The 16,226-nt window shown below is 37.6% G+C and overlaps 1 protein-coding gene across 13 annotated transcripts in view; it reads right to left on the bottom strand.

Moving 5' to 3' along the window:
- HERC1 (HECT and RLD domain containing E3 ubiquitin protein ligase family member 1) overlaps positions 1-16,226 on the bottom strand; it is a 213,958-nt gene that overhangs the window by 156,817 nt on the left and 40,915 nt on the right. For all 13 annotated transcript variants that reach the window (XM_037911292.2, XM_037911297.2, XM_037911293.2 and 10 more), the window contains exons 2-7: positions 11,253-12,208; positions 9,553-9,648; positions 8,863-9,057; positions 5,910-6,221; positions 4,405-4,501; positions 2,396-2,539 (exon numbers count right to left, since the gene is read on the bottom strand). In XM_037911292.2, the coding sequence (XP_037767220.1) occupies positions 2,396-2,539; positions 4,405-4,501; positions 5,910-6,221; positions 8,863-9,057; positions 9,553-9,648; positions 11,253-12,182 (1,774 nt within the window). In that variant the 5' untranslated portion in view covers positions 12,183-12,208. The remainder of the gene's footprint in view (positions 1-2,395; positions 2,540-4,404; positions 4,502-5,909; positions 6,222-8,862; positions 9,058-9,552; positions 9,649-11,252; positions 12,209-16,226) is intronic.

The following is a 16,226-nucleotide window of genomic DNA, read 5'->3' as shown; positions in this document are numbered from 1 at the left end:
GGCACTGCTCTTCTATGAGAGAGAAAGGGGGTGGTGGGGGGGGTTGTTCCAACACCACCATGGACGGTAAGAAGGAACTGGAGGGGGTCAGGCCAGCGGGGATATATATGCGGGGCGCAGTGGCGCCACTCAGGGGGCCCACCGGCCTGACAGGAGCCGCTAAGGGAAAAAGTTTCTGACACTCGTGCACGCAGCGCGCGCACACCTAATGTGGAATGGACGTGAACGAGCACTCAAAGAAGAACTTGGATTATACAGAGTGGGTGATAAGGAAAAGGCCCAGGGAGTGCAGACTTAAGGCGCTCCTAGGTGCTAGACCCTTGGTAATCCTTGCAGGGATCTGGATTGGAGCCCAGTAGAGTGAGAGGATCCAGGCTCCCCTACGAACCCCCCTCCGCATTAAGGAGGGCATGACTCACTAACCAGCACCAACCAATCAGAGCAATATAAAGAATTCCATGAATATGTGTTAATCAATAGGGGTGGCTGAACATTTTTTGAAGGAACAGTTTTCCATCAAAATATGCAGTTTCACAAAAACCAAAATGTTTTGTGGAACATGTTCATTTTGACAAAGTTTTCTACAGGAAAAAGGAGACAAAACCTTTCATTTCAACATCATCAAAACATTTTCATTCATTCTGTTTGGACTTATATTTGAATATAATATATACATATATTAAAATCAATATTTTAATATATGTATATATTATATTCAATGTGTATATTGTGTATCATTTAATATTTTAATGTAATATTAAAGTCAAAATGAAACATTTCAATGGTCTTGCATAGAAAATTTCCTGAATTTTACAGGACATTTTGGTTTTCATTCCAATTTGGAACAATTCCTCCTCCCCTCCCCTCCCCCCGCCCCGGGGTCAGAATTCCCTATGTAATGAAAGTTCTAGTTCCCAACTAGCTCTATTAATCACTGACGGCAATATGAGCTGCTGCTCTGAGCTTTTTCACCTTCCACACACATACACTGCACTAGGAGGTGGCAAAGTAACAGCTTTAATCTTAACAAATCCAACTGCTCTAACGAAGACAGTGAGTAAGCAGAAAAGCTTAATAGAGAGAGGAATCCTATTTGCACTTCTGGCACTGAAATAGCTGTAAAGACAGGAGATGGCAGAGTATGAGTCTCTCTTATTCTGGCTTTTCCTGAGAGATGTGGTAGTGACAGCAACTATTCCAAATATATATAAAAAAAAACCATTAAAAGTTTTGACAAAAACAAATAAAACAGAAGTAGAACTTCATGGCTCAGGAGTCACATGAGATGAAAAAGTGAACGAACTTGAAAAAACTTTACACTACCTTTAAATATTTCATTCTACATATTTGCAGACATGATAAACTTTTAGTCCATTTTTATACAAAGTCTACGTTCTAATATTAAAACTTATTCTTATATTTGTGTATTGACTTCACTATATCATTTTTGTCTTAAGAATTACCAAATAAAACAAAGAAGTCAAAGTACATGGACTGTACTCTGGCTGGAATCATATGGAATGGTAATTGAGCTAATAGTGATCACTTCCATAGGATGTAAATGCATAAAGGATACTTGTACTGAAGAATGTTACACCAAAATGAATTGGATTTGAAGCCCATAATGAAGATTGTGAAATACATCTTAGTTTCCCTATATCTTCTGACAAGAAATTATTCCACCTACAAATCACAGATTAGATTCTGACCTTTCATACACAGGCATATTGACATGCACAGCAATAAAAAAATAAAATAAAATAAAAATAATAGAAAAAACTTATGTAGCTTAATTCCAATGTGTTTCCCCAAAAAAATGGGTGAATCTCATTATAAGTATATTAAATATATGGAAACTGATGGGCATGTTACTTAATTTCTCTATACAAGATCACACAGCAACCAGGATTATGACTTCAGAGACCCAGTCCTGTGCTATAATCACTGTACAATGCTACTTCAGTAAGGTCAGGTAAAATCATGCAGATCTTGTAGTTTTACAAATCTCTCACGCTAAAAGACATTATAATTGAAATGTATGGTAAAAATCAATACATACAATTTTTTTTTTTTTTTTTTTTTTTTTTTAAACTCTTCATGGACTTGCCTCAACTTATCACATGAACTTAAATCTCCTCTTACACCCCTGAACAAGTCCTTCTGCTTAATTACAATCTTCCTTTCTGTATCTTTACACAATTTCACAAGATATTTGCATCTACAAACAACCTTTTACCTCAGCGTCTCACCAATCCTCAGTTTTAGCTCCTCTGTGGATAACAACTCAGTCCATTTGATGTGCAACAGATTTTTCAAAAATGTAGAAATACTTCATCATATTTCAGATCACAAATGACCCATGTTAATTATTATTAAGATTTTAGTTTTTACATACCATTATCTCCTCCTCCAAATGACCATACTGTTCTTCCATCTTTGGATAGCGCTATTGTGTGTGAACTGCCACAGGAAACTTCTCCTACATTGCTAATGTCTTTCACTAAAGTTGGAATGTTACGGCTATTGCTGTCACCATGACCTTGGAAAAACAAAAAATGTATTTTGATATGTTTCCTTCCTCCTGTTTATGAATTTTAAGATACATCTGTAATTATAATGCACAATAGAACTTTGCTAATTCATCACCTTGTAATTGACACAAAAATTTTATGTTTCTGCTTACTTCTCAGCAACGATTTAATAGAAAAGTTCTGTAGTAAGGTCTCAAATTACCAACCCTTCAATATTTTTACAAAATGTACTACAGAACGTTTACTAGTGCATTATGAAGCATCATAATTTAGGGAAATTTCTTACCCACTAATTAGATTTGTGTCACCAAAACTAGGCTAGATGGGGATAACGTACCCTTTCTAATGCTGGGTTGTAGCTAGCCCAAAAGGTAGTGGTCTCATAGGGTAAGTGACTTCCCTGAATGTGGACCTTAAAAAATCAGTGTGTGCAGGTAAGCATCACAGAAAGCCACTGAACAGAGAACTACCCAAGATGAGTAGCCTGAAACACTGATCTCTGAATCAGAACAGCAAATCCAGGAATATGTTCGGCCCACTTCGGGTCCAGGTAAACTTTTGAAAGCCAAGAGGACTGTGGGACTATAGCATAAACTAAATAGATGCTATGATCTTCCTTATCTGGAGAAAATAGAGCAATACGACTGAACATGAGACTGATTTTCTAAAATCTAGCAGCAAAAAGACCTGATCCTCAGAGCAGCACCTACTGGAAACAGGAACAACTGAAACCTGGTATCCAATAAACCTTAAATGTACCAACTGCGTTCTGCTTTTGCTACCTGCTGGGAGGAAAGCTACATTACCCCAGATCTGATCTGGCACAGGACAAAAACTGAAATAGTCAAATGAATGAAATACGTTTTAGATGCAGCATACTGGTTTTAATTGTTTTCTCACTTATTATTTTGCAAAGTTCAGTAATTCATAATGGATCACTCTAATCAGAGTGAATTAATAAGGTTCTAGTGATACTGTTATTTGAGCACCTTTTTCCTGATAAAAATTGCAGTGAAAAAAATCTTTTTTAATAACTTATTTGCATACACTGTGAAATTTCAAAACACAGAAAAGTATGTTTTCCATTTAACAAAATTAACATAGAACATACAAATTTTAATTTGCTCACCAAGCGCGAAAATCACCATTAATCCTTCTTAAAATGGTAACTCCTGGAGTGCTACCGTTTTAACTTTTAAGAATTAGTAGAGGTAAACTTTTATCTATAATAATTTCTTTACCATAAACAATTACATACAGCAAACCATTAATATTAACAGTTCAATAGAAAAAAAATCAGTCACCTAGTTATAGCCCAAATAACTATAAAAAAGTAGAAAATTCAAAATCAGACAAACCAAAGGAAAGAGAAACATGACTACAGTACACTTATCCTCACTCAAGAAACAGAAATCTTTTCTTCCCTCTCCATTTCCCCCATGAGTATGTATACAGTTGGCCACAACATTTCTAACTTCCAGTTGGTCCTTTCTGTATGTAATCCTACCACTTAAGAACCCAAAATACTTTATGACAAACTTGACCTACATGTTAATTTTGCAATGTTCTACAAAGGTTTTTTGTTCTGTGTTTTTATTATTACAGAAGTTGTTGAGGAAGTTGGAGTATTTGAAGTATGGGGGTTTTGTTACCAACGAAGGCATAGGGGACAGTTTGGAGCACTGGGAGAAGCATGCTTTTGGAAAACAATCAGACATGTAATAGTTAATTTTGCAAAGTAAATATGAAAACTTTAGAAACCCTAATATACAAGGAAAAAAATCTGAATAAATGTGTAGGATCACTACTGAACATATGCCCTTTTCAAAAGCAACAGGTCATGTCAGTTTCATACAAGGAATTTTGAAATTACCTAGTCTTCCAAAGTCTCCTTCACCCCAAGTATACAATTCTCCATCTTCTGTAACAGCAGCACTGTGTCTGTATCCAGCTGACACGCATACAACTACCTACATTACATGCAAAGAAAACGACATTTCTAAAACTGAAGCTGTTGCAAGTAGTAGAATCATACAGAATTTTGAGTCACCAAGGAACAGGGTTATGAAAGTTTGCCTTCAGTAAGAACATTGGACTAGTGTATTATAGATCCATTTTTTTGCCCCCATAAAATATATCTTGTTCATTAAATTATAGTTACAAACTCTCTTTTAGTATTTAACAGGCATTTGCAAATGGCAGGGGGGAAACAAAGAAAGACAGAAATCTGAAATTTGGCCATGTGGCCGCAACTTTTATTTATCAAGCAAGCTTAAACAGGAGTAATTTAAACTGAATAATGCCTGCAAGGCAACCTAGTCTGGCAGCAGTAAATGAGAAAAGGGAGGAAAACCCACACCCAGCTGTCATCTGCCTTATTCCCTACAGGTGCAAACCAAGAGCTATTATAGTGTAAAGCATGAAAAGGCTCACTTCCACCCTGTAAGACCCTCTTATGAATATTGCACCACCTTCTTCTGGATGGACCAATCTGTTTCAGGGTCTGGGAACTGTGAAGGACCTGCCGCTGAAGGCTCAGAGTGCCGACGGGTGAGTAAAAATTCACAGGGAAGCCTCCCTAGCCGAGAGCTCAAGCGGGACGGACAGGACGGTCCCGCGGGTCGCATGTGGCCCACAAGCCGGAGTTTGCCCACCCCTTTAACAACCGGTTCAAAATTTAACAACCAGTTCACGCGAACAGGTGCGAACCGGCTCCAGCTCACCACTGGGCCTGTTCCTTTCCACCCCACTGCCCCCCACATGTACGGCAGTTGTAAGAGTGGCTCATCTTAATCATCTCAAGAGAGTCACTTTAAAAAAAAAATCACTTAAAGTGGTATGTATTGCCATTTAATACTGAGAGAGAACTGACAGGAAAAACTTCCATGTGCTACTCCTGGCTCTACAACTGACTCCGTCTGTGGCCTTGACAAGTCATTCAGCCTCTCACTCAGTTTCTTCATTAGAAAAAATGGGAATAATACAGTATTAATCAACTGCACCGAGGAGTTATGAGGATTAACTAATGAACTCTGAAAAGGAAAAGCACTATCAGTGTTAAGGATTCTGTGTTAAAATTATTACTTGTAACTAAAAAGATCAGTAATCTTCTGAAATTAGGTACCAGTTCAACAAAGCACTTAATCACATGAGTTAGACCCACTGACCACCAAAGGAACTACTCACGACTAAAGCTGAGTGCATGTTTAAGTGCTTAGCTGAAACAGGGAACTTCTACCCTTCTAGCCTCCCCAAAAGAGTAATCTTGCATATAAATTGAAATATTTGAACCCTTATGGAAATAACAGCATTGAATTAAAAAGGCATGAAAACAAAAAGGCATGAAAACAAAAAGACATTCCATTACATAAAACATACCTTTCCTTGTAAAGGACCCTGAATAAGTTTGGGATATTTCTGTGTTGAGCTATTTCCATGTCCCAGTTTTCCATAGTCACCATCACCCCAGCTGAAGACTTCCCCCTCTGTGGTAAATGCTAAAGTGTGACCATCAGATCCTTTTGAAGAGGATACCTTTTTAATAGACCTGTGAGGCTCAAAAGTCAATTTTTTCAGTGTGGACTGGTTATTGGAGTCACCAAGTCCTAGCCGCCCATAGCTGCCTTTACCACAGGCTCTGACAGAACCATCCGTGGAAATGACAAAAGTACAATATTGTCCAGCTTCAATCTATAAGCAAAAAAGGTAAAAATATTACAAAAGGAAATGCATTAGATAAATACATTAGAGCAAAGCTTAAAGTTTGTACTTTTAACAGAATGCTGTATTCCTTCATGGATCCCTTTTGTGATAATTTTCAGAGTGTTAGCTGTGTTAGTCTGTATCAGCAAAAAGAACGAGGAGTACTTGTGGAACCTTAGAGAGTCTGTTTTTGAAGTTTTTTTGTTGAAGAACTGCGACTTTTAGTTCTGTAACTGGCTGACCAGGGAGATCTTGGTAAGCGAGGTCAGTCCTCGCTTACAGACAGCCCCCCAACCTGAAGCAAATACTCACCAGCAACCACACACCACCAAAAAAAAAAAAACCCACACTAACCCAGGAACTTATCCTTGGAACAAAGCCCGTTGCCAACTCTGACCACATAGCTATTCAAGGGACACCATCATAGGACCTAATCACATCAGCCACACCATCAGAGACTCATTCACCTGCACATCTACCAATGTGATATATGCCATCATGTGCCAGCAATGCCCCTCTGCCATGTACATTGGCCAAACCGGACAGTCTGTACGCAAAAGAATAAATGGACACAAATCAGACATCAAGAACTATAACATTCAAAAACCAGTCAGAGAACACTTCAACCTCCCTGGTCACTCAATTACAGACCTAAAAGTCATAATCCTTCAACAAAAAAAACTTCAAAAACAGACTCCAACGAGAAACTGCAGAACTGGAATTAATTTGCAAACTGGACACCATTAAATTAGGCTTGAATAAAGACAGAGTGGATGGGTCATTACACAACGTAAAAACTATTTCCCCATACTAATTTTTTCCCCTACTGTTACTCACACCTTCTCGTCAACTGTTTGAAATGGGCCATCCTGATTATCACTACAAAAGTTTTTTTTTCCCTCCTGCTGATAATTGCCCACCTTAATTGAATAGCGTCTTTAGAGTTGGTATGGCAACACACATTTTTCATGTTCTCTGTGTGTGTGCGCGCGTATCTATCTATCTTCCTACTGTATTTTCCACTGCATACATCTGATGAAGTGGGTTTTAGCCCACGAAAGCTTATGCCCAAATAAATTTGTTAGTGACATAGGTACTCCTCATTCTTTTTGCGATAATGCAAACTAAAAATTAAGGAGAGTTTGGACTTGAACAAGCTATGGAAACGCAGGTTAAGTTGATCTTCTGTAAATCTTAAATTAAAAGCATTCTTAAATTCCAAAATAAAGCTATTTTCTTGTTACATAGATAATATAAATACACCCCAATAAAGTTATTTTACCTAGTAATTTGCACCTCTTCACTCATATTGTTTAAGTTGTAATTCTCACCTTAAACACACAAAACTAAATCAAGCAGGAATAGTAAAATAACACATAGGTACTAGGGACTTTCTCTGGCATGAGTTTAGCGAGGGTGATTTGGGCCTCCTTTAGCTCTGTCAGATTCATGAATGGACATGGATTTCTTTGCTGCCTCAGCCATCCCTGCTTCCAGGGTTAAAAAACAAAGAAACAACTTAATGGAATAGATTTATAGTAGGTTATGCTTCACTGTAACTGATGATAAATTGTCCCTTCTATACACTATTATGAATTCACTATTAACAATACACAAAACACAGAAGAAATATGTATTTAAGGGCAATAAGACCAAGGATTAAATGTTCCTGGGCAGAATAAGATTACCTGGAGAACACAAGAAGGAACTTTTCCACACAAACTGTGCAGCACACAAAATATGTTGTGTGGGTATTTACTATATTATTTAAATAACCACACACAGAACATACATTACTCTTTTGTAGATTATATTTGCTTGAAATGTAGTTATGTTGATGCATAAGCCTGCCCTATTAGAGATGTGAACCTACTGTCCTTTGGCATATAAAAATTCCCATTGACTTCAACAGAACTGACTGCAGAATCTGGACCATAATCACATCTTTATCTAGTGACCAAAACAAGCTTTTACCTACACAAACATTGCAAAGCCACAGCAGCAAAAGAACTGCAGCAAAAGAACAAACTTTTCTATTTTGTGTCACGTATCAACAGAAGTGCTAAGTTGTGCCAGCAGAATCCATGACTGAAAACGGAAAGAACAAAAAGCTAGTCAAGCTTGCTGCATCAGCAGTTAGACAGATCCTGCTTTGACTTTTAAACTAAGCAAACTTGATGTGAAAGTAATTGATGGAGAATAAATATTAACAGCTAGAACATCTTTTGGTCTTTAGGGCGACTTTTTTTTTCTTTTTTTTTGGGGTAAAGAGTGAAGCACAAAAAATGTAGTAACCCAAAGAATAATCTTCTTTTCAAACAGCTTTTATAATGAACTAGAGGATTTACTTATACACCTGTTCACAGTCATTTAGGAAAAAACTGATTCATGTTTAAGTGTTACTATAGAGAACAATCATGTTTCTTCACAGACCCAAAAAGAATTAGGATGTATTTCCAGATGTTTTTCTCTCTTCAAATATTAGGACTTGACAGTCAAAACTAAATCACAAAAAACTCTTTATATCTTATTTATTAAAGTATAAAAACTGGAAAAACTTCAAAAATGATATGCATCTTCTTAAGTTTACGACTACAGTACATTAGATACCACTACAAAAATCACTCACAGTTTGTGCATCAGAAAAACTTGGTGCTAGTTTGGGCTGAAGTATTTTCTCTTGTGTTCCTTCTACCAGCTGGTGGCTGCTGTTACTACCCCAAACATACACTTCACAAGTCTCAGAAACAATGGGAGCATCACCAGTTTGTATACTGTCAGGGCTGGCACATGTTCTAGAATAATCTGATGCCATTCGACAAACCTAATGCAATAAAATAAAAAACAACACTAACAAGGTAACTAAACAAGAATTTTAGTTGACTTTCAACACATTTTCCTATTGGCCAACCAACATGTGTATTCTTACATTCCCATCATTCTGATTAATTCAATTTTCTACCTAATGCACAGTACTGACTTTTAGCAGTCATCTGGTGGTTAAAATGCAGGCCTGGGTGTCAAGAGATATATGGGTTGTATGCCCAGCCATCCAACAGACTTGTTGCATTATGATCTTGGCCAAGTATCTTAGCTTCAGTCTTCCTTCTGTAAAATGGGGATTTCTCCCCCCTCCCCACCCTCCATTTCACAGGATAGGTGTGAGGCTTAATTCATAAAATGTTTGTAAAACACTTGGATATCCTTGGAAGGACCACAAAGTTAATAATTTCACTTTTAAAAAATGTGAGCTAAACAAATAAGTGAATTGTATTTTGCACTGTTTCACTCTAAACTCAAAGTTCATTAAAAGACATACCTCCTCAAACAAACACAAAGCTGCCTCATAGAGAGAGCATAAACCATCAGGCGTTCTAGTTGGTTCCCTCCACTGACTTCGATCAGCAGATGATCCCTACAAATTTAAAAAACATTGGTGATGTTGTCAGAAAGAGAGAAGTACACACAGCAACGGCACATTACACAACATATTTTTGATGCATTTATTCTTCTATGTGCAGTGAAATCAAATTTGTTTTCGGAAATCAGTCTATAACCAAAACAAGTTTTAATTTTGAATAACTAAACAATAACATGGGAAATTAATATATTCATAAGACTTTTAATTTTTAATTAACCACTCCAAAAATAGTGGTGGGTTAATTTTTAAGTTTGAGTTTTGATTTCCTTAATACTGTTTTAAAGTAGTTGTTTGTGTGCATTTTTAAGGTGAATGCTTTTTCTCTTAAACCACAGATCACACACTATTATTTTGGTATGATGCAAATCCTCCAATGGTTTCAATGATGTTTTTATATTTAATCATAAAAACAAGTTAGACACATTAGACAGCTTCAATTTTATATAAGCAGAGGTTTTCTATGCAAACACTGGTCTTTCACTGGTACATTTATCGCACATAACTAAGGTCTGAAAGACAAACACTATTACAAGCATTTTAAAGCGTCTGCTTTGATTCAGAATCTGATGCAAATCCTCCTAAATAAAGCACTAGTCCCTAATATATCCCTGGGTCAGCTCACCTCCTTTCAACATAGAACTGACACAAACTGTAAAATACCCATATGACCAACTGTATTACTGTGCATATACAATAGTGATTTTCTGCAGTACATTTATTAGTTTTGTGCTGTGCCCCACCCCACCCAAAAAAAAATTAAAACAATTCTCCCATTCTTTTAATCCCTTTCAAAATAGGTTTAATAATTTAGGTTTTTTAGCAGATGGGCGGGGCAGAGGTTTTTGTTTTTCAGTTTAAGAGAAAAATCTGCCCCCATTTGAGTTTGTGCATATTAAGCTTACGCCTGATAGGTTTTTGACTGCACATCCCCCCGAGATTTCAAGACTTTAAAGAATATTCCAGAGTGGGGAAAGGAACCTCACTCCCGAAGTGCCAACAGCACAATGAAATTTACAAGAATTGCATCAATTTCAATCTTGTTCAGAACTTACACAACAGCTTGTAAATTTTGCTGTTTCTCCCAAAGGTACAAGCAGCAGACGCCTGGGTTAATTAGGAGGGTGGGGATGTCACATGGTACACAAATTTGAACAGTGAACCAAGTATATTACACAACTTTGAACACTAAGCGAGTCCAACAGAAAGCAAACTTTAAAACCCAGTTTTGTACTTTTTACTATATTTATTTTGGAATAAAACATATTTGCAAGTGGATAATTATTCGTACGTTCTTCATACTCTGTACTGTCACATGAGAAGTGTCAGATTTCTTGTTTAGTTGTCTTTTTTAGGGGGTTGAGAGTGGTAGGCAACAAGACATTCAAACAAGATGATGTTAATGAATATAATCTATCCAATTTCTAACCCCTTCAAAGCAATTATACTACTACTAAAAATGGATACATATTCCATTCAGTTTTGAGGTGATATGTTTAGAGTCAAATTAGTAAGAATTTATTTAAAGTTGTTAATTAATGACAATGAAAGATTTAACCAAAATAAAAATCAAATTCCAAACAGAAGTCTTAGATACATACCAAAGATCTCCGCATCTGTGTTAATATATTCATAAAGCAGTCAAAACTGATCATCCCTTCAGGACTTTGCTGTATTTTGTTTTTCTCCATAGCATTTACTACTGCTGATGCTCCTAGAGCCATCTCTATCCATTCAAGAAGGTATCTCAGAGAACCACGCTGGGCAGCTAAACCAAGAAGCAACTCAGATGCTAGCCTACGACCTAAAGTATCTGCCCCAGAGTTAGGAATAGTTACTCCTTTAAGAAATGTCGTTACTTGTGATAAACAGTCAAGTCCCATTGGTGGAATTTTACTTTCATTTGCTAGAGATAAGGGTGGCAAAGAGCTCACAACTTCTATTGCAGTATGAATGACATCATTGCAAAGACTGAGGCCAGGTCCTGAAGCAGGCATCATCCAACTTTGTCTTAGTAGTGCAAATAGCAAGCTTAGTCCAGTCCGGACTCCCATTTCTATTAAAGCATCTGTACTTGACCTGGGACGCTCACTGATAGAATGGACATCTGTTGATCCAGAACTGCTTTCTGGAGAATGCTGTTGCTGTTTCACCTTGCCTTTATCATGATATTTATTAGAAAGTGCATAGAAGACACGCTGCAACACAAGCAGACGTTTTCGAAGTGCTCCAGCAAATGGAGAATCTGAACACACCATCTTAGCCAGTGCCAGCTGGCTGCTAAGAAGGGCATCCAAGTAGTGGTCCTGTTCATCACTGGATAAGGATTCACGTTCAAAATCTGGTAACTGAGGTCCTTTGAGGCACAGAACCTGTTGGGGCAAGGGCACTACTTCCTTATTGCTGACTAATTTAGAGTACAGGACAGAAACTCCCTCCCTAGTGGCAATAGATTCACTGTCCTCTGTGATCCAGGAACTGTTTAGATGTTCAAGCCATTTCAGCTTCACTGGTGGCACCATAGCTGCCATCTTTGTTTATTCTTCTGCCATTAGTCCTAGAAATGCAAAAAAGATTTATAGGCATATGCAAAACCATCCTTATTACTTGTTCCTCCAATTAAACACAACTCCATTTTTATATTATATATACACAAAACAAAACAAAAAACAAAACCAAACACACACACACACATATATGAAGCTAAGGATTTTCATTTGTTTGTGCCTAAATTTAGGCACCTCTACCCAAGTTCAGATACCTAAATAGCCATCAGAGTTCCCACCAATTGCAATACAAAAACATATACAGAAATTCTGCGGACTAATTTTGATCCTCATTTGAAAATACACATCAATAATCCCTAACAAAAAGGCAGAAATCTGCACAAAAAATTAAATGCCAGAATCTCCATTATAGCTCAAGTTATTCACTCTTATAACAAATTTAATCCAGATACTTTAGAGTCAAAGTAATTACCCCCCTCTAAGACAAATATATCCCCATTTTACATATATAAAAACGGAAGCAAAGAGAGGTTCTATGAATTGCATGGGATCATACACAAACTCTATGCTACATTCACAAAATCATTCTGCCTCTGAAAATGTATACTGTGGGGATAAGGCATGAAAATGAAAACATTTAGTGCACAAGAAGTTTTTATATTATCATAGTCCAATATATAGAAGCACGCACTATTAATGACAACTGTATTCATTTTCCCCAAAACACAAAGACTTCCCAATTCTTTAAACCTTTGACATTCTTGAAATCAAATAGTATCAATAAACAGGGTAGCAGTGGCAACATCCACTACTACAATGAATGAAGAAACAGATTTGAGGACATCCCTAATAGTCTATGCCACAACAAAGGGTCTGATCCTGCAAACATACATGTCCTTAAACTTTACTATTATGAGCAGTCCCACTAGAAGTAATAGTCCCCTTTCAGAGTGGGAATCTGGGCATCATTGCAGAAATGTTTTCAAAATGGCTGTGAATGCATTAGTAAGGGTGAGCAAAGAGCCCTTTCATCATATTTGCAGACTTACGCTGTGGCTACACTGCAGAGCTTACAGTTTTACTAGCTGTGCCACTGCAGCAATGCTAGTGCAGATGCCCTAAGCCCATGAGAGAGAGCTCTCCTGTTGACTTAATTATTCCAGCCCCTGCAAGCAGCAATAGCTATGTTGGCGGAAGAAACTCTCCTGCCGACATAGCACTGTCGGCATTTAGGTGGATGTAACTTACATCGCTGAAGGGGATGGCTTACTCACACCCCTGAGCAACATACAACTTATACTGATGTAAGCTGTAGTGTGTACATAGCCTTATTCTCTGGATTGTATTTTTGATTTTATCAGTAGCACCTCAACGGTATTAAATGGGCACATTACTGGATTCATTACTCTAAATAAAATTAAATATTCAAATAAATATGTACTGCATGTAATTCTGTAGCTTCCCCCCCACACACCTTTTGTGTACGGGAAAGCTTGCACACTAACTCCCTAAAGGCAGGAAAAATACCTGTTTGGGGCTACAGAAGACATATATAACTGACTCAAAGGACTCTTGTCAAAAGAAACAAATAGCAAACAACCCAAGCAGATACAAAAATTTAGTCACATTTGTTCTGGACTCTTTTCAAATGCAGGAAGTGACCTGGAGCTCAGAGATAAGTTTACCACTCTAATGAGTACTAAACACTATCCCACTGGCTGCCACCTGCCTGACAAGCAGAGGAGGAATTACCTGTGAATCTGCATTGATGGCAGCTAAGTCAGAGAAAATATATACTGTGCCACTCAGTCCCTTGCCATTTTTACTGTTTCTGTTGTAGATTCCCAAAAAACTTCTATAATAATTACTGCCATGAATGGTGCATGCTCTGCTACATGTGTTCCAACCTTTCCCACCCACCCCCTACCTCCACTCTCAAACTCTCTCACACACACCCTTCCCAGAGTTTCCATCAGGATTGCTTTTGGGTCTTTTTGGGGGGAGGGGTCTTAATGTAAATATAGTAACATGGTGCTTTTTGTTTCTAACTCTAGAGGTTTCCTTACTATATAACTTCCCTCTTCAGCACAGCAGAACTAAAGAAGAGTAATTTCATATTAGATAATATAACATTGTTATCACTTCTTTATTGCTCCTCTAAACATCAGCCATTGCTATTTCACACATAGCATAATTGCACATCTTTAATGATAGACAGGATAATAGAAGTTAAGAGACCTTGATAAGTGAAAACAGGTTCCGGAATTTGTGAACACGTGTTGATTATACAATGTGAAATTGTCCAAATCCAAATTTATTTGAAAGATGGCTCAGCTCCTATTAGCATTCTGGTAAGAAGATAATCTAACAGCAGAGCATTAACAACCTTCAGATAAAAGTGTGCACCACAAAACAGGTCTACTATATTCCCTATAAAATAAGAAGATTCTAGAAAGCTTTCATTAGGAAAATACAAATGAGTCCTTATTAGATTGCTGATGTGTTGGATGAGAGAACAGCAGTCACAGGAAGGCCAAAATGTATTGTTGGAACCTGGGGGAATATCTTGTTTGTATCAATAGCACATACTTCCCATGAAAGGCTCAGCTTCTACAAACTAGTATCCAAACAAAATCCCTAAACTAATGACACCAGCACTGACAGAAGGGGTTGAGGCAATGATCTGTAATGGATTCAAGGGCCATGATATGTAAGAGTATTCAAGTATTAAGTGGTTCAATCCAGTTATTTTAATATCCATGAGAGATATGACATGACATGCTTTTGCATTACATTTCAGAACATGTCAACAAACTGACTAAGCACCTTGAATAGACCAAGCATAGGACAGCCCTGGATCCTAGTGACGGTTACCAGCCGGTGCACTCAGGATTTAAAATTTACACTATCTTACAGAAGCTCACAGATATTCTCCACTGTACAAACATTTCAATTTGCACAGTGCTTTAGTCACATTCTAGCACTGATTTGTCAATTGCACAGTAGACGAATCATCTACAGTGAGTCACAGGAGGAGTACCTAATCCATCTGCAGATGGCACTGGAGAAAAATCTGCCTAATTTTCCCACACATGGAGTGTGTTTGGCTGTACCATTATACAAAAGCGCTGGCAGTGCATACTAGTAGTGAGTGAACTACAGGTGGATGGAGTCAATGTCATCAACCAGACACCAGCCCCAAAGATAAAGCAGATGATCAAAGTTTTCCTTAGGCATTGGTATAGACAATTTATCCTGCACTTTAGCATTACTGTGGTTCTGTTAAATTTGGACAGAGAAGCAAAGGCTAATAAAGTGAAGAGGGATCAAGGATTTTCACACACTGCCTGTGTGATGATCGTTATTTAAACAGGATTTTAACAGCCAAATCCAGGACCGAACTGATACCTCAGTAGTAAGATGTGGAGTAGTGCCCAGGCGAAGAACAGTCAGTCACTTTTCTCCCCTGAAAGCCATTTCCTTCAGGATATCAAGTACCGTATGCTCTGGTCAATTACAAATATTTGGCAATTAGAAGTGAGCGAGAAATCTAAAAGCATTATCTCCTCAAATAAAAATTCATCCTAAGGATAAACTAGAGGATACTAATGGCATCACTTGATGAAGGAAAAGAATGCCAAGCTTAGCACAGGGTCTCTATTTTCATCAACCCCATAAATGAAAGGCAGGAGCAAACCATGACAATCTGGGAGTGCGCCCAGACTGGACCACAGGTTTGACAACCCAAGCAATGCGAAGGCAGTAAAGTACATGGGAATTTTTGAGGGGCTAAGGGCATTTCAGGCCACATTATTAACTGTTTTGTATCTTCCATTTTCAAACCCTCACATTCCTTTAAACTTTGAGAACAGGAAAGATGGATCAAGAGATGCACATTCTATCTGTTTTTTCTAACCATATTCCCTTTTCTTTTTGGGGTTGAAAACTTACTAGCTCTCTGTCAGAGACTGGGATTAAACAATCCAAAATGAAGGCAAAGATATTTTTTAAAAGTAAGTCCTTCTCATAGGAGTGGTTAATTAGAAATAAAACAAGGGCCCTATGGTG

This window comes from Chelonia mydas, chromosome 10, assembly GCF_015237465.2.
Source record: "Chelonia mydas isolate rCheMyd1 chromosome 10, rCheMyd1.pri.v2, whole genome shotgun sequence".
NCBI classification, from domain to species: Eukaryota; Metazoa; Chordata; order Testudines; family Cheloniidae; genus Chelonia; species Chelonia mydas.
The sequence above is the reverse complement of the archived record's forward strand: the minus strand, read 5'-3'. Positions and strand labels throughout refer to the sequence as shown.